The 18825-nt window shown below is 34.7% G+C and overlaps 1 protein-coding gene across 1 annotated transcript in view; it reads right to left on the bottom strand.

Annotated features, from left to right (window-relative positions):
- The window catches only part of Nrk (Nik related kinase), a 99613-nt gene that overhangs the window by 21148 nt on the left and 59640 nt on the right, over positions 1 to 18825 (bottom strand). Inside the window, exons 12-22 of the mRNA XM_075956883.1 lie at positions 17931 to 17994; positions 17230 to 17494; positions 16336 to 17193; positions 14028 to 14126; positions 11348 to 11415; positions 9113 to 9207; positions 6604 to 6701; positions 4981 to 5339; positions 3610 to 3919; positions 1994 to 2174; positions 1132 to 1203 (exon numbers count right to left, since the gene is read on the bottom strand). Of these exons, the coding sequence (XP_075812998.1) occupies positions 1132 to 1203; positions 1994 to 2174; positions 3610 to 3919; positions 4981 to 5339; positions 6604 to 6701; positions 9113 to 9207; positions 11348 to 11415; positions 14028 to 14126; positions 16336 to 17193; positions 17230 to 17494; positions 17931 to 17994 (2469 nt within the window). The remainder of the gene's footprint in view (positions 1 to 1131; positions 1204 to 1993; positions 2175 to 3609; positions 3920 to 4980; positions 5340 to 6603; positions 6702 to 9112; positions 9208 to 11347; positions 11416 to 14027; positions 14127 to 16335; positions 17194 to 17229; positions 17495 to 17930; positions 17995 to 18825) is intronic.

Raw genomic sequence — 18825 nt, 5'->3', positions numbered from 1 at the left:
TTATAACCTACTTTTCTACAAACATGTTTCGAATCTTTTTCACAACTGAATAATACTCTACTATGTATGTGTGTATTCCACACCTCTTAACCTTTACCTATAGATTCAAGTAAATATGTATGTACAATTACTTTTCTTTTTTATTGCAGTTTGCTAATCCATGCAAACATGACTTTTATCATTTCGGGCTAATATTAGCCTTGTTAACATCATACTATTTAGCTATGTACACTCCTCGCAGGTATGTTTCATTAAAATGAGCAGATAGCTCTCTATACATACTAGCAATATTCTATTGCCTGCTGTCTAGTGTGCCATCGGACATACAGAATATTATATATACATAGCACTATCTTATTATTTGTCACATACATTTCCAGAATCAATTAGACCTTCTGAATATTATCTTTAAGCAAATTTAGTGTATATATATATCTATACATACACAGTTAATTTTGGTTCTTAGACATCAACTACATCACATCATGCATTATTATCTGAGCCACTAAATTAGAAAATCATTGAGGATGACCATTTTCTTCTAAGGACTCTGTCCCCTGTATTTTTCTTTAAAACTCATCTTCAATCATATATGGGTTAAAATCTATTAAGTGTTAAGTTAGAAGTGGGTGTTTACTTTGGACCCTGGTTGTGTTAAGTTATTTTATAGTACTGTACTGTGTAGACTTGCTTGGGACAACCTATATATAATCTCAGATCTGCCGCTATGATCATTAATATTCTGAAACAAAGAGTTGAAAAAGTATGTCAAATTTAACATTTATAGAGAAAACTTATACAACCTTCTCACTTAAAAATTGCAAGATCCTAAAGAAACCTTTCTTGTAATAAGTATATACAAACTTAGAAAATATTAAACTCAAATTTTCAAATAATCATAGTGAAGTCTAATTTTGTATTTTACTCTAGTTAACTCAAGTTAAAAAGCATAAAATGGGCAAGACATTAATTCAACAGGCCAAATCAGTCCTGAACCAATTACTATGAATTCATTTTAATTGATTGGCAATGGTAAAATGTTTTACTTCTACAACCTTCCCAAGTTTTCGACATGAACATGGATTTAAAACAGAACAAAAACAAAACTCAGTATCAAGAACTCAAACTCACCCCACAAAGAACCACAGCAGATCTCAGACGTAAACTCCTTTTCGTACACATGGATTAGTGGTTTGTTATATGCTGGGAAGATACAGAGTGGGTTAATATTTACTTCAAATGGTAGGTGAGGGGGGTTTTCAGGCACCTCAACAAACCCAGCATGTACTGCAAAGGGAAAGGCATTGAGACAAATCACTGATCTATATACTTAATGTGCCAAGTATTTTCATAATGGAGATGACCCTCAAAGTTTGGTTTCCTTATTGTATTTCATCTTCTATGTAAGAGTTAGTAAATTTTTAGCTCATTAGAAAATACAAATCATACTGGTTAAAATAAATTGCCAAGTATGGATGTGATTTGTGGCTTTGATTATAGTGTAAAAGCAATAATTGAATAAGGGACTCAATTTCTCAATTGCAGGTCAAATCTAATCATCATAAAGAGTCAGTGAGAGCTGGGTGTAATAGCAAGTGTCTGGGATCCCAGGAAGATGAGGAAGTCAGTGACAGCAGCAGCTAGAGAAGGAACTCAATGTCATCCCAGTTACACGAGACTCCCAAAAATCTAAGGAAAAAGAAAAGATTTTACTGAGGAGGAATTAAAAAGAAAAACTTATATATTAATTACTTATTTAGGCACATATGTTGTGGTTGGTTTTCTCCTTCTACCAAATGGGTCTAGGGGAATCAAACTTAACTCGTTAGGCTTGGTAGCAATATTTTTACCTTCCGATGCATCTTGCCAGCATTCATCAACCGCATTTTATACCATATGAATATTCAACTTCTTTGATTTATCACACACCACGAACTACTGTATGAGCAAGTGGAAGCATGCATCATGGAAAGATTGCACCAGAAATACTCACAGTTGGCGCTCGCAGTGTCGATATCAGAGGCAGAAGCAGACCCTCCGGGAGATGAGTGGATAACAGGGAAACCCAGTGTTCCTGATGACCCGGCTGTGTCATTGGGATTCTCACCATCAAGTGCAAGGGATGTGATATCCAAGGCAATTGAATCTGAGGTCTCAGTTCCACCATCTGACTCCTATAAGAAGATATAGGATCGGGGAGCTGGTAAACAGGGGATCTAAGGTTTAAAAGGAATATCTAAACCCTACATGCATACACCAATAAAACTACTTTGAAAAAAAGCACACCCTGGGGGCTTAGTTTACGATAACTACAGCGCCAATTCTGGTGGTACATACATATATTCCTGGCACATGCAAAACTGTTGCCATGAGTCTTAGGCCAGCCTAGGCTACATAACAAGTTCTAGGCTAGCAGGAGCCTACAGAGCTAGAACCTGGTCCTAATATTGTAAAACACAGACATGCAAACAAACAAAAATAAAATAAAATAATACAAAACAAAAAAACAGGAACAGAACAAAACAAGAAAAATGGCTAAGAAGAACCGTGGGGGTGTGGTTCAAATGACCAAACAAAAGACAGAAAACAAAACAACAAAAAGACTTATAACAATCCTTAAGTAAACATATTTCACACTTCCATTAATGGAGTAGACACTCAAGGATAAAAGCCTCCAAGCATGACAATTCTATATTCAGTATGTGGAAGAATTTTCAACTGTCTGGTGGGGTTATTGAATATTGAAGGTCGGGTGGAGAATTAGGAGTTAATTATTTGTGACGATTAAATCTACCAGCCTAGATGTCTAATAGATTAATTGTAAAACAAAATGTGATATGTACATATACACAATGGAATGTTTTTCATCCACAAAGAAAAATAAAATCATGAAAATTTCAAAATAATGGATGGCTATGGAAATTATTATAGTAAGGGATATAATTCTACTCAGAGAAAAACATCCTTCCATTTCTTAATGACAGACACACAGATCCTAGAGTTTAATATGTGTGTGGGGGGGTGGGGGGGTGTAGCAGAGAACTAGAAGAGATTATCAAGAAAAGGGAGAAAGACTTTTAAGGAAGAGTAATGGGAAAAATGGATCAACAGAATCCATGTGACGTAGACTTGAAAGGAAGGAAAAGGTACAGTTGAGGGGGCAAGGGAATGGAAGGAAGAGGAGGACCAACAAGATCAAAGTATGTGTGAAAATGCTGTAATGAAATTCATCACTTTATGTGCTATAAAATACAAATAAATACAAAATGCTAATGGTTGCACAATATTGTGTATGTCTAAAACGCTAGCTATATGAATGCTTTACTTGGAAATTTTTAGTATGTTTTCTACAGCTATAAATAGTATGACCAGTACCTTGAAATACTTCTCCATATGTATGATCTAACTTAAAATGACCAAATAAATCAGGGATTTTTTTTCCCTGAAGTATATAAGAACCGTCAAATTGTATGTAGTGAAGATCCCATGCACTTATAATTTAATTATATATTTAAGTTATTTCAGGATTTGGAATACAAAAATACAATCATTGTGAATAGCTGAAATGTTACATGTTATGTGCTGATATACATTCAAATGCTTCATTACCTCCTGCTCACGTTCAAACTCCTGAAATATATGTTGATCCAGTCCTGCACCATCTTCCTGTGAGTGAGTTTCTTCTGCACAGTATCCATATGCTCCATTCTCTTCCCTGTTTCCATTGATTCCTCTGTATCTGGCACCTCTATTGGCTCCACGTCCATCTTGGCTTCTAAAGGCTGCACTGGCTTCAGCAGCAGGGTTTCTACGATACTTTCGGGCTCCGTCGTTTCCATAGGCTCCGAAAGCCCCCCACTCTCCATTCCTTCCACCTCTGCCACCATGCTTGAGTATTCCTTCTCTGCGATAGCTCTCCCTGTTAGCAAGAACAAATTCGGGAAAGAAGACCGTTCAATATATCACAAATCAAAGCCAGAAATCAGATTTTACACATATACACACCCATATAGGTTATGCTCAGGAATATTTTTGCTTTTTATTAATGCTTTTGTTTTATATACATGTGAAAATTTCCTCAATGCTTTTCCAGTATTAAATACTGAATTAACATGATAGCCACTCTTAAGTCTTCATCATCATGTGGTAGACACGACTGTTTAGTGCAGAAAATACTCATTTTTCTTAAATAACTGAGTAAAAATTCCAGTCATGTTAATGATAAAACCCATAGTGATATTATAATATTTTTCAGTATTCTGTTGCTTTTAACATATGTTTTCATTTATTTACATGTATACAAACAGCTCTGCTATAGACCTTTGGTCAATACTCTCACCAGAGTGTTCAACTGATATAGGCTTCATATGTTAGAGTAAGAGAATCACATAATCAGGGTTTATAAATGTTAAGTTCTAAAAATGCTCAATCCTTCATTTTACATGGAGACAATATTAAACCTGTGTCCCTATGAAGATTATAAATTAAAATCAGTATGAAAATGGAATTCTTTATAGTTTTTCTATTTGGGAGAAAAATTCAAAAGATCTTTTGGTAACTTCTGCAATTAAACTAATAAATATCATACCAAGTTGATCATATACAGGACAAAATCATCTCTACTCTCTGGGAAATGCTTAGCCAATCTTTCAAACAGTAGTAGAATCCTTCATCTTTTACCTCATTTCTCATTGTGATTTTAAAGCAAAAGAAGATTCAATGGCATTGATTTGAAGAGAAACACTCGGACAATCCCAGTTATAAAGAAACTAAAAATTAACTGAATTTAAATTGTATATACATAATTCAGAATTATATGTTCTACATTAGAAAAATTTAAATCACAATACTGAACATATAACCAATATGAAAGTACAGTTCATTAACTCTCATAATGTTATTTTACATTTAAAAATAAACCAAATATGTCAATAGTTCTGAACTCATAAGCATCTAGTATAATAACAGAGAAAAACCAACCTTGGCCCATTAGTAGCAGCACCAAGATTATCATCTATGCCACGAAGAGACTCATCATCATAGTCACCATCACCACGGACTTCATAGACATTTGCCTGATCAGTCTGGTTATTCAAGTCATCATGGCCATTGACATGGTCATAGTTATCTTCATAAGCATCGTAAGAAGCTTCCTCATCAGTATTAGCACCAGCATCATAGAGTTCAACATAATCACCATCTTCTTCAGGTTGCTGAGTGACAGGTGCAGGAATTGGCCAATCATCCCAGAAGATTTCAGAGAGTGCATTATGGCCTACCCATTCATTTGTCAAGTATACAGGGGGTGATATTTTTCCCACTTTAAATCCATCTGGAACCTGTGTGCACAAGAAAGGTTAAGGTAGTCTCTAATAGCTTCTTATTTTCTTTAGCTATTGGAAGTTTCCAAAATGACAACATTTCAAAACATGTTAAAATCATATTCTTACTGAAACAAAGATGTCCAGCCAATATAGAGAGCAAATATTTTAGTGAAGATGAGTTGCCCAAATCCAAACATTAGTAATTAGTTGTGGACTTTGTAGATCACACAGCAAATAGCAAATTTACTCACTCTTTTATTAACCCTACTTGCCTGCTGAGCAGTAGACATTTGCACTTGATGCCAGATAGTATGCTCTCTACAAAGTCTGTTTTTTCCTTTTGTTTTATTCTAACACTGAGATTAAAGTATCGCTCTTGAAATAGATACATTATTTTTCCAGGTTTGTTCATATATGCCATATATTATCTTAAATTATTTCAAATGCCTCCAAAAAGCAAATGAATACAAATGTAATTTTTATGTTAGGCATAAACGTGTATATAAAAAAGTATGGATATTGTGAACATAAAACAATATGATCTGAAAGCAAATTACAAAAGTTTAGGGTGATCTTTTACTTATACAATCAAAAGATACTAGTTTCATTAATATTTTCTTTCATTACGTATGGAACACTATTAAACAACAGTTAAAATGTAACTTATACCTCTTGATCGTAACTTAATTTCTAGAAATATCTGTTTGTCAGTATTCTTTCCTATATATTCTATTTGTAATTTGTGTGGTACTGGGATTGAACCTAGAAACTTGAGTATGCTAGGCAAGCATTCTACCATTAGATTAAATCCTTAACACATCTCTTCCACATACCCTGACAAAAATGTGAAAATACAACATTGTTTGATCAGATAAGTGCTTTTTCCCATTTCAATTTTAAATTTAGAATTTTCTATTTGGAATACTTCCCCAACAATGTAATCTTTTTAAATAAAGGCTAATAAAACACATTTAAACTCTTTTACTTCTCCATTTAAAAATATTTTATGGTATAAGTGGTTTCCTGTATGCATATTTGTGTGCATTGTGTGTGCCTGGTGTATGCAAAGATCAGAATAAGGTGTTAAATATGGAGCTGGAATTGCAGATGATTATGAGTCACCATAGTCATTGTGAAAAGCAGACCCTCGTCTTCTGGGACAGGAACAAGTGATGAACCATCTGTCCATGCCTACCCTTTATCTTTTAATGTCAGAAAGAATAGGACAAACCAAAATGATCTTAAAAGTAGATATAAATGCATCATGAGATAAACCTACATGGATATCAATCAGTAACTTCTGATCAATAGTAGAATAAGGCGGCGATGACTGGGACTTCCTCCTAGTCACAGGACTGTCCTCCTCAGAAGATGACTCTATGGAATGCCAAAAATTACATTAATAACAACAGTGATTTCACAACTGCTTCGGTTTGTGTAGTGGATCAGTTCAAAACCTTATTGTTTTTCTTTCAGCCTTTGTCATTCTATTTTGAAATTATCAGTTAATATTAAAATCATTATGACAGTAATAAACAAAGAAACAAGCAAGCTTAAGCCAATCATAGACTGTCAATAGATCATACCATGTCAAAAACGGCAAGTACATCACTCTAAGAAGTAAGCAATTTCTGTATTTTACTTCTCTGTTATTTGGTTAGTATCTGCCAGTGGCTTAATTTTCAGTGATTTCTGGTTCTGAGCTCAGTTGTACTTCTTAATTTATCAAACAAACTCTGTTACATTAGAAACACCTATTGTGGTTGTGGTCCTGAGTTCCACTTCCAAGGGTACTAGTAGGCTCAGGTTTTGTTCATGCTGCAGACCTACAAGGCATTTTTGTCTTCAGTATTTAGCGCACACTTGAGAAATCTACCAACCTCCCAAGTTTTAACCAAGTTATGAATAGCCAAATATTTCAATAAAGATGAAGATTGGGATAATAAAAATTTATAAAACTGAGCTTTGTATCATAGATTTGGAAACTTTAGAGTAATTTGTGAGACAACTTTCTGCAGTGAAGGAAATATTCTGTGTCTGTTTGGAAATGAACATTTGGGAGTACTGAGTATTAACCACTGGACCACCAGGGTAGCTTCAGAGCATTTAAAATGTGGCCAGTACACCTAAGAAATAGGCTTTGTAAATGTTTACTTAATTTTTCTTTTAGTTTTCATTTTAATAATCACAAGTGGTGTGGCTGTTTACAGACACATTGGGCAGCACAATTCCATTATGATAATAATTCTATTTAAAATACAAATTCTTTCAGTATAACAGTATAGGTTTTGAAAACTGTGATATGATATATAACAAGTTGCATAAAAATTCAGTGAGAATACATAATAGGCCTAGAACTCAGTAGAGTATAAATGAACATATTTATTATAAAAAGGTGTCCTACTGGAATACTGGCTCCATGTTTATTTCTAGGGGTATTAAGTATAAATACTACTGGCCTTTTGTCTGCACACTAACTATAGATAGTCTAAATCTAGACATTACAATTAAAAACCCTGCATTTGCTGTGCTGCTGTCTTTTGAGAATGTTATATACCATATCCCAGAATCTGCATTCTTGCCTTCTTGTGCTGGAACCTTGCTACTTATTGTTTTTCAGGAAGCAATTCTTTCAAGTCTTTTCAAGTGGAAGGAGAGCGACTGTGCAGTCTCAGCGGCTGATGACTTCTCTGCACATCTACATATGTCCTAATCTGCTGGCAATGTAAGATGCTCTGTGGCATACACGTAACAGAGGCTCAGCCCTGAAAGGGTTAGCGCTTCTCAGCAGAGACAGTACTTCTTCTTTCTCCTATCAATGTTTAGGGATTAGTTTATTTCAGAAAGGCAAGTGAGTGAACTCTAAAACTGATGTGTTTGCCATGTATTAGCAAATTTATACGTGACCAAACCAGAAGGAAAATATTGCAAGGAAAACATTCCTAATATTTTGCCTTATCTTTTCAAAACATCATTTTTATGTGAGGCTGCAGTATGAAAAGAATTCTTTCATCATAGTACTCTCCTAAGGTCTCCTAAGGGTTTAAAATTCAGAAATTTGAATGTTTGATTTTCTATATCCCTTATGATATAAACATTATCACAGATCTGTATTCTACATTTTTATAAATAATGTCAGGGCTTGGTCAGAAAATGTCCTCTAACTAAACAGATCTTGCATGCTTAAAACTGGAAAATGCCGATTTATGACCTAATGCCTAAGTTTATGACAATTTTTTGATTTTTCCTAATGCCTAAAAAGGTATAATAAATCTAAAGTCCATTAAATGCACATCACTAATAAAATACTTGACTGAAATTGATACCAAATTTTGATAAGCACTCCTGTTATTATTTGATCAATTAATTTTGTGTATTTTAAATAAAGCCATTGGTTTGTGGTATTTAAGAAATATTTATGTGATACTGTGTATATCATATTTTGAAGAGGTGAGATAAAATGACAAATAAAACTTCTTCTCACAATTATTCTGCTCATATTGTAAATGCAGCCTAATAGATGTTGGGTAGATGGAGAATAGTCCTCAAGTTCTTTAACATATGGTCTCATGTTGTATAGGAACTAAAGGAAATTATCACTTTCCATTTCTCAGAGGTCACCACTAATCACTCAAATACCAAATCAAATCAACTGTTTATCTTAAATACTACTTGGCCTCCTTAATATTTTTCATTCATTCTTTCTGGAAATTCTTTAGTTCTGAACTATATGCTGTTATATATTTGTTCTATGTATTTGACTGTTCTAACTTTGAATTTCGAATCACCTGATGCTGCTTGGAAATTCTGAGGATTTAGGGAACTCCTCTGTCTGATGTCCATGGGCTGCTGAACTTCTTCGAAAAGAGGCTGCTCAGAGACACTAAAATGATAAATAGACAAAAGGTTTAACAAAGATATGTTTATAATCATGATAAGCATATTGGGTTTACCTTCATCTCTTAAAACCATTTGTGAAAGAAAACCAAACTAAATTAACACAGAGACAGGAAGGCATGTGCCACAAGATCAGGCCCCAAAGCTACAGAGAAACCATGTCTCGAAAAGCCAAACAAGAATTTTCTTAAAATTATACATCACACTGAAAAAAAAGTAGAGCATGGATATTATTTTCCAATTTTAATTTCCTAAACCTATTTTATCTATGATAGAGAAACAATTTCCATGTGTAGAAATAAAAGAAAGTACTTTTCAATATAGCATGCATTTCCTTCACATATAATATATTCTATAAGTGTTCAGAATAATATTCAGATAAAATTATCCAGATAACATCAGCAAACAAAACCGTCCATTGTATAACAGACATTTCACATGGCAAATACAAAGAATTTGTTATTATAAATATTCCGCTGTTATCCTGTCTTATTTGTCCATAATTCATGTTTTAAGTGTATTATTGTTCCTGGTCTGAATAGGTAACACTTTGGATACATAAGCACATCCATGTTTACCATTAAAATTTAAATGCCAGTGTAGACACTTTTATTTGCTCTCAGTTTTATATCTAGGAAGGATTTCTTTTGTTAATTTAAGTTTATAACAGACAAAGACATTAGTATGGCCAATCATTTCAGGAATAACTCAAGGTTCATTTACAGTAATTTTATGAATTTATTTTTGTTTGTGAGTTCATTATAGTTTATGCATTTTACAAATTTAAATATACTTTGAGGAAATGCATTTGTTATTAATAAATTAAAAATCTATTTGTAAAGTTACTGATCACTCTCAAGTTGACATCAAGTTTAAATTTTATATACTGAATTGTATTAAAATCATATCCAAGGGCACTAACAATTTTTTCAAAACTAACCTCATTTCTTCTCTTTGAGGTTAGAAGCATGGTAACTCAGACATTGACTGGAGAGAAAAAGAGCTCTCAATCTGACTTAATTTTTGCAAGTTTCTCTCTCAGGTTTCTTGTGAAAACATAAAGTCACAAGATTACAAAACAATGGTGTATGTCTATGCTTATCATACATGAACTCTGCCATCTGTCTGTACTGCGCAGTATCTTTAATATTATTTGTATTGTTTTTTCTTCAAAGTTTTACTATATTACATGGTGAGTATATACTTAGGAAAATCCAAATTAATTTACTTAGAGAAAAAAATTGTTTGGAACACTGATTATGAGATACGTTTATCAGTGTGTGTGTGTGTGTGTGTGTGTGTGTGTGTGTGTGTGTTTGTGTGCTTGTGTCTACATGCACCTAGAATTACAAACATGTCATGTCACCTATGTGGAAGTCATAGGGACAAATTGTGGAAGTTGGTTCTCTTCTTTGTGTGGGTTGTGAGAGCTGAACTCGGGCCAATAGGCTTGATACAATGTGCTTTTACCCAGCAAACTACCTTGCCGGTCCTGTCTAATAGCTTTAATATAAAGAATGATTAATACATATTTGCTGAATGTTTGACTGAATGAACATAGGCTATGGCCTATTCATTGTGTGTTTAGTCCATTTTAGAAATTATCTTTCATGTATAATGCATAGCACAGAACAACTGACTTATGGAACATAATCTTTGAAAATTACTGAAACCAGCAATACTACAAAGATGAAAACTACAATGAATAGTTTCTATGATGCATATGTCATCTTATTTATCTGACAATGATTCATTTTGACCACAGAACACTTTGAGGCTTTCCTATTCCTATTTTCTATTAGTTTCTGCACTTATGAATAATTTGTTTTATTGTATTGTACATTTAAAAAAACACACCTGACACTTCTTAAATCCTACTGCTAAATGAATCATATCAAATAAATTATTTTCAAAATTGTTAGGTAATTATTGAATTAAATCAAATGAACTAGACTATGAAAGCTGTTAATGGATCACTGCAGCGAGGTTTTAAATGTAAGCCAATTTTGGCAAACTGTCATGATGTGAGTGATAATTTAGTTTTGACTTCACGCGGAAATTAATTTCAAAATTTTGTTTTTGATTTCACAGTTACTCACAAGTAATTTGCAAACAGAAATACATACCTTGAGGAAAATGTCACACGATGTGTACGATTCCGGTTGCCAGGCCTAGAAGCAGAGCTCTCTTGAGCCTTAAAGACATAATGCAATCAATAGTTTAATGAAAGTACTTGACCATAAATTCTAAAACCAGTTAAGTTTGCAAACAAAAATTAAGAATTTAAGTTCAAAATCATGTCCATCCAAACTAACTCTAGATTTCACACAGAAAATACATTATAGTTTCTTTGAGAAAGTATGTCATAAGAAGTGTTTCAAATACTTTTTGTCACTAAGTAAATTATTTTGGGTTTTTAGATCCATACACTCATTTGACATAGTAAAATACTCAAAAAAGAGCACATACAATGTTAGCTTACATCAATGAGGTAGAATTGTTTTCTGTTAGCAATAGCAGGCAGATCCATAATCTCTTGTCTTGTCTCATTTAGTTTTAAATCACTGTTTTTACTCCCAGCAATTTTCTGTTCTGCCCCCCAAAGGCAATTCGAACAAGCAATAAGAAAGTCACTATACTATTTAGGGAGAAAATTGCATCATGTTACACTTTAAAAAAATAATTTTTCTCTAATTCCTAGAAGCTGTACTTAGTTTTCATACATTAGTTTGTCCTACGAAGTGACTTTTCAATGTTGCCCTTGTACTGCAACAGACAGACTGGTGATCTGTCTTTTATATTTGGCTAACATGCAGTTCCAAATACAACCAGATGTTTTACAGTATTCATGATTATCATCTTTCTGAAAAATGTTTTCTAATTTCAGTTTAGATAATTGGCTATCCTGGTCAATTCTAGTTCTCTTATGAAGTTGATCTCAGAAAGTTTCTATTTTATTCAAAGATTATTTTTATTTTTTTTTGTTTTTTTTTTTCGAGACAGGGTTTCTCTGTGGTTTTTGGAGGATTATTTTTTATTTTTGTTTGATATTAGGTCCCTATGTTCCACAGGCTACCCTAAAATTTCCAAGCTCAAATGATCCTCTTGCTTCTGCCTCTCTATAGCTGAGACTACAAATATGTAATGCCACTGCAGCCAAGTCAAGAAACTAAGCAATACTTATTAAAAGAAATGTCAAAAATCACCAAATGTATATAATGGTAAAAAATGAAAAGCAAGGCTTAATATGGCTTGACATTCTTTGGTATGAAAAATGGGAAACAGAAAAAAAATTAGTAAGAATTGCATATATTAAGACACAATACGTTCCAAAGCAAACATTACTTTTTCATTGCATATCTTGCTTAGTGTCAAGCTGAAGGTACTAACTACCAGCTGGGAATAGGAGCAAAGCCATGTGCTAAGGCAGCAGGGAAGACATTAGTGACTGTTCTCGTTAACTGACACAGCCTCACTATCTTCCTTCTGTAAATAGTTAGTATTCACAAAAAAGTAATCTTGACTCGTCAATCAAGAGTCTTGAAAAATTTCATAGTACACTTCAGTGATCAAAATGAATTTGTAATGTTGGCTGTTAGGAATGCAAGTCTGATAATGCTACTATGTCTGTTTAAAAAGAAAGCTCACAACCCCAGTCTCACAAATGTGGGTTATGAATTCTGTATTATTTGACGTGATCATCAAAAGAGAAGTCACCCTCACATGTAATCATCTAATTTCTCTTCTGTGAGAAAAAGAATCATAGGTTAACTGAGCCGCTATTTGTGACAAAGAGCGTACCAGGAACAGACACAATCAAGGTAAAGGATGGCATGCGGTTACTAACATTTTGATAGAAAATGTTCTATTTTTAAAAACATTGAAAAGCCTTCTTACTTGAACTTTGTGCATGTGCTAGATATTTTAAATGAATTACATCTGCAAACTTAAGAAAAAAATCAAAGTGATGCAATTTGGCAGCAATTATAAAAACATGAGCTTTTAAGGGATAAGTAGAAATTGTAAATTAGTATCTGTTCCCGAGTACTTGACAGCTTATGAATACTCAGTTACATTTATGGTACAATTGGTAGTGATGTTCAAAAGTACTGCTTTGATATTGTAAAACAGAATGTAAACATTTGGGAGAATCTGTATACACAGTGAACTAATATTTTCCAATTGATGAATACATGAATTTAGAAATAATGCATAAGTGAAATATCTATTCATAGTACAAGACAGGGCAATGGATTTTAATATCATTACTTGTATACAATTTTATGAATATGACTTTAGATTCTGTTTGTCTAGTTTGGCTGTGTTACCAAAGAATATGCATAAGTATCTGAAGGAAAATCTCCAACAGTCACAATTATCTGAAAATTTTATCCAAAACCGCCCCCCCTTCTAACCTTCTATAAGTAACAAGCCAGCTCTTATACATATATCTCAGGCAAAACACCATATGGCCACAGATTGAATTATGAAGTAGATATGAACATACAGATGTTTTCTATTAAGCAAGACAGATTAAAAGCATCTGAAAATATGAGACAATGACATCCCTATAATAATATTTTGGGAAAGATAAATACTATTCCTTTATATTTATTTATCATGTTAAATGTATTTATACCTTTTCAGTTTTATTTTTCAGCAAGTTAGATAGTGAATGACATAATGAAAAAGCTTTACGGAATTCTCAATATTGAAGATTATAAAGGGATCCTGAGAACACTAAGTTTAAGAGGCACTTTTCTAGGTACTTATTAATATCCTAACAACTCATATTGAGAAATTTACCTCATTTCCTGTAGGATTTGCAGCGTATGGTTCTATTTGGACTTCAGCCTGAACTGAATGAAACACTTCATCATTGTCTGATGAGTCATCTTCTTTATCCTTTGAAACCAAAATCATAGAAATGTTTAAATGACCACAGGAGTGCAAGTGATAGGATGACAGAATCATCTTAATTTGTTACCAGGATGAATGATTTGCTAATATTTAAAAATTTTTTAAATGCGCAGCTTCTAACAGCTTTTGCTTAAGGATCCCTTTTCAAGCCGAGGAAAGGTGCCGATTACCTACTAACTGCATTTGCACACACATCTGCATAGATTTCAGCTGAACTGCTGCCTTCTCGAAGCTTATCTATGAGATCCAAATTATGAATCTGATTTAACACTTGATTAGCATATAATCACAAGCTAACTTGCACATTTGTTGAGCTGCTATATTAACTTCAACATTTAGTCCTGAGTTGCAAAGATTCCTCCTAAATTAAGCTCTCAGAGCTAAGAAATTGTTCAATCAAATGTATCAACCGCCATTATCTCATCCAATTACAAGGAAAATGTATGCATTTTTCTTACTAGTACAGCAAAGCACTCAGACATGTCTTTAAATTCCAATTAAATTTCACTTTAAATTGGATTGTGACTTTATCCTTAGTATGAAGGATTTTATTTCCTTTCGCTTGTTCTTAAGAAATGCATATAAAGATATGAATGCCTATGTAGGAACCTAGGTTCATAGGATGGCAACAATTACTCACTGACTTATTTACATCTTGAAATGGCTTCTCATACATACATAGACATACATACCTATGTATGTTATATATCTAAATATATATAAATCCAAAATAATGATTGTAAATATGTTCTCTGCTCCTAATATTTTCAGGATCAAATCAAGTCTTGTTCACTGATGCAAATTCCATTAGCTCTCTCTAACTGGTTAAGAGAGCTCATTGAGAATTTTCATTAGCATGTTAGATGCCTTCATTTCAGACTCCTATCTCCCCTTCTGCCTGTGATTTCTATCTCTTTATATTCTGGATGTGATGCATTCATTTCTGCTTTTGAGCCATTCTTTCTTTGCTTTTTAAAGTCTTTTCTCATGTAAATATGCCAGAGAATTACCAACTGTTTAACTGATTTAGCGTGCACACACTAAACAATTACTTATTTAGATACTCAGGCAAGGTTAATTTGTAATTAATACATCAGTTATTATTTAAGTGGATGTGGTTAACTGTTTAATCTTCATATAATAATTCCTTTTTTATAAATGAATACTGAAAATTATTAGAAAATAACTGTTCTCCTAATTTTTCCTGACCTAATTCGCTTATGAAACCTACAAATTACTCATTATCAGATTATTATTGCCAGATAAAATTAACAAAGCCTGTCAAATTTTATCCACCTACGTATAGGAGTTTTATTTGTGTATGTATTTTTGCCAACATGTATGTCTGTGTACCATGTATGCACAGTGCACAGAACAGAAGAAGGTATCAGGTCCTCTAGAACTGGAATTATTGATCATTGTTAGATGTCACGTGGTCCTGGGAACTGAACCTGAGTCCTCTGAATGAGTAAGTACTCTTATTTTTTGATTCATCTCTCTAGCCCTGACTTTTTGCTCTTATCTTAATTTAAAAGTCCAAAAGCACAAACAAATGCAGTTCACACAAGTAGCACTGTCCAGCATTCTATGGCAAGAAATAACAAATAAGCAACTTCAGATTAAAAGAAAATTGCTTATTTTTATTTATATGTATGTGCCTATTTCAATTCATTTGCACCATATATGTGCAGAAGCCCATGGAAGACAAGTTACAGACAGTCAAGGGCTGCCATGTAGGATTCTGGAAACTAAACTTATGTCCTCTGCAGAAGCTGCAAATTCTCTTATCTTCTGAGCCATCTCTCTAGTCCCAGAAAGTTACATCTTAGAGGGATAAAAAAGGAGGCAAGTCTGGAATTTTAAATTAGAAATGTTTCAAGAGTCAAATAATTAAGTGTTTGTATGCCATCCCTTTACTGGTTAAGGGAGTAACTGGTAAAAGCAAACCAAACACCTAATAACGAAGGTGCAACTCCTGTAGAGATACATTAAGCCATTACTTGTATTAGTAAAGCACTTTTTCCTCTTTGGATCACAATTATCTGGAGATTTCAGAATGATTCCTTTGAAGTGCAGATTAGTAAATCTTTGGTAGAAGCACAATGGAATTGTGCGTCACAGAGGAAATACGTAAGCATTAACTAGTACATTTTCTTAATAGTTTTCACTCAGGAAAAATATCAAAATCTCTTACATTTTCAACTTGTCTCAATTCCTCTTCATGCTGATTAAAGATGTCCTCCCATCTACGCTGGCGCCGTCTCCTGCTGGCTTCTAAATCGGAAAGGTCAAACTCCTCAATTCTCCATAAGGACTTTGCCCTGAACCTCTTGGGTGACAGTCTTTTGGCCAGTGCTTGCTTTAGACTAGAAACTTTTGACTTTTTCTTCCTTGTCTGTTCTGGTTGAGTGTAAAACTCATTTGATGACAAATTCTCCATCAAGATTTGCAGTGGACCAAGTGGTTTTGAGATATAAGCATTTGGTGCTCGAAGCAAGTCCCTTGATAGTCCCTCTATCAGTGCTTGAACTGCTCCAACAGCCTGTGAGGCCTCCAGAGCCCAGGACTGTGCTGGAGGTGCCTCTTCATTTTGTTCCCCTACTGGAATTAGCAGCTGTGTATCCAAGTGAAGAGGCAAGAGCACATGATGGTTCTGTGACAATAAAGGCAGGAACACCTGGGCATGTACTTGGAGTACCTCAGGTTCCTTATCCTCAATTTCAGCTTGTGGGGGCTCGACAGCCTGTTCTCGCACCTCTGGCTGCTCAGGTGCCCTGTTCTGGTCCAGATGCTCTTCTGGGACCTGATTCTGCCTCTGCTGTTGATCAGCACCCTGGCCCTGCCCTTGCTGTTCGGATGCCCTATCTTGCCCCTGAAATTCTTCTGGCACCTGGTCCAAATCTTTAGCCTCTCCTGTTTCTAAGGGCTCAGACTGGGCCTGCTGTTCATTAGTTATGGGAGCCTGTACCTCTAGAGGACTAGGTTCTTTATCCTGAGTAGGGAGTGGCATGAGCACCCGGGCTGCGCTCTTTAGTCGGGGAGGTGCTTGAATCTGCTTGAATAGAGGTGTAGATATCTTAGCTTTAACCTGAGCCTGTAGTGGCATGAACACCTGAGCTGCCCCATGTAGGCACTGTGGTGCCTGTGCCTGCTTCTGTAAGGGTGGATTGTCCTGAGCATGTAGAGGCATGAACCCTCCGGCTGCTCCATGCAGTTGCTGAAGGGCTTGGAGTTGTGGCTCTTCTTGATCCGGTAACCACCTTGGCTGAGAGGGTTCTCCATGCAGGACTCTAAGTGGTCTGCATCTGCTGCTAGTTGGCATTTTCAGAAGTTCATGAGTGCAAGAAGGTCCTCTAAAATAAAAATGCAGATGACTGTCATTTACAGAGAGTGTTCAGAAGAACTAGGTCATGCATGAGAATTGATTTAGTTTTTAAAAGATACAGCCCCCCCCCTCCACAAAGATAACAAAGAATTCTGGACTAATTCCTGCAATGTCTGAAATAGTCTGCAGGAAATATATATAGTGCTAATGGATTAAATCCTTAGGGTAGGTTGGTATTCTACATGATCATTCTATTGATAATGTATGAAGTCGTTTTGGAATAGTAACACAAATTCTCAACATTTTCACACAACAGCTCATAGAGCAGAAGTATGCTGTGTTTTTGCTTGTTTGTTTTATACCAGAAAGGATTAAGTTGTCTTGAGCAGAAAGCAATAGTATCAAATCTATTTTCTTAGGTAACATGCTGCTATCTGATTACATATTTAGTTTTCCCAACACACCTGAATCTCTCTGTGGTGCACTGCTTCTTAATATCTGCTTCTCTCTCGAAGACCAGGGGTATGCCTTAACATGAAAAAGAGAACAGGAAATGATGCATAACCAGTGTGTGACTCTACTTAGTTGCCTACCAGATTCTAAGGCTCACGATGTAGAGTGCATTCAAACCAAAAGGAATACAACAAATAAGACAGCTCCTCAAACATACTTGGCTGTTGATACCAATTTTCAAAGTATACTTTTGAAACACAGTAGAGATATTTCAGACATTGGTTTTTCTAAACATAAAGAAGGAAATATTTTGGCAATATGATTGCTGCAGTTCTAAAGAGGTAAAAGGAAAAATGGAATAAAGGGGATGGGAGGAACAAGAACAACTTTCTGGTGTAGGTTTGACCTGTAGGGCCATGAATATATGAACACTGCTCCGAGTCTGCTCCGAAAGAGGCTTAACTATGTATGTGTATGATCCCAAGCCCATAGTGGCATAGACACGTTGGCTGCCCCTGAAGTTGTTGAAGTGCTTTTCACTCAGGTAACCACCTTGACTGAGGGGAGTTCTTCATGCAGGGCTCTCAGTCAGCCTTGCTTGTTTTATACCTAACATAACACATTCAGCTTCATTCCTGTCAGCTGCGCTGTTACTACCAAAATGTAGAGTCTTACAAATGGAAGAGTTTTCTTTAAGTTCCCTGTGTTAAATCGCTTAGGATAGCTCTAATTACATTTCTAGAGTAATCTCCAAATAAATGGGACTTTCCTGTAAGTAACATTTCTTTGAAATCTTATAAGTCTAGATTTCATCAAATTATGGCTGATGTTCCTTTAGCAGTTTGAGAAGCGCTGACCTGTTTGATGCTGGACCCAATAACTCCAGTATCAGAGGAGCATAAAGAA

Source organism: Microtus pennsylvanicus, chromosome X, assembly GCF_037038515.1.
Source record: "Microtus pennsylvanicus isolate mMicPen1 chromosome X, mMicPen1.hap1, whole genome shotgun sequence".
NCBI classification, from domain to species: Eukaryota; Metazoa; Chordata; class Mammalia; order Rodentia; family Cricetidae; genus Microtus; species Microtus pennsylvanicus.
Note: the sequence above shows the minus strand (reverse complement) of the source record. Positions and strands in the feature narration are given on the sequence as shown.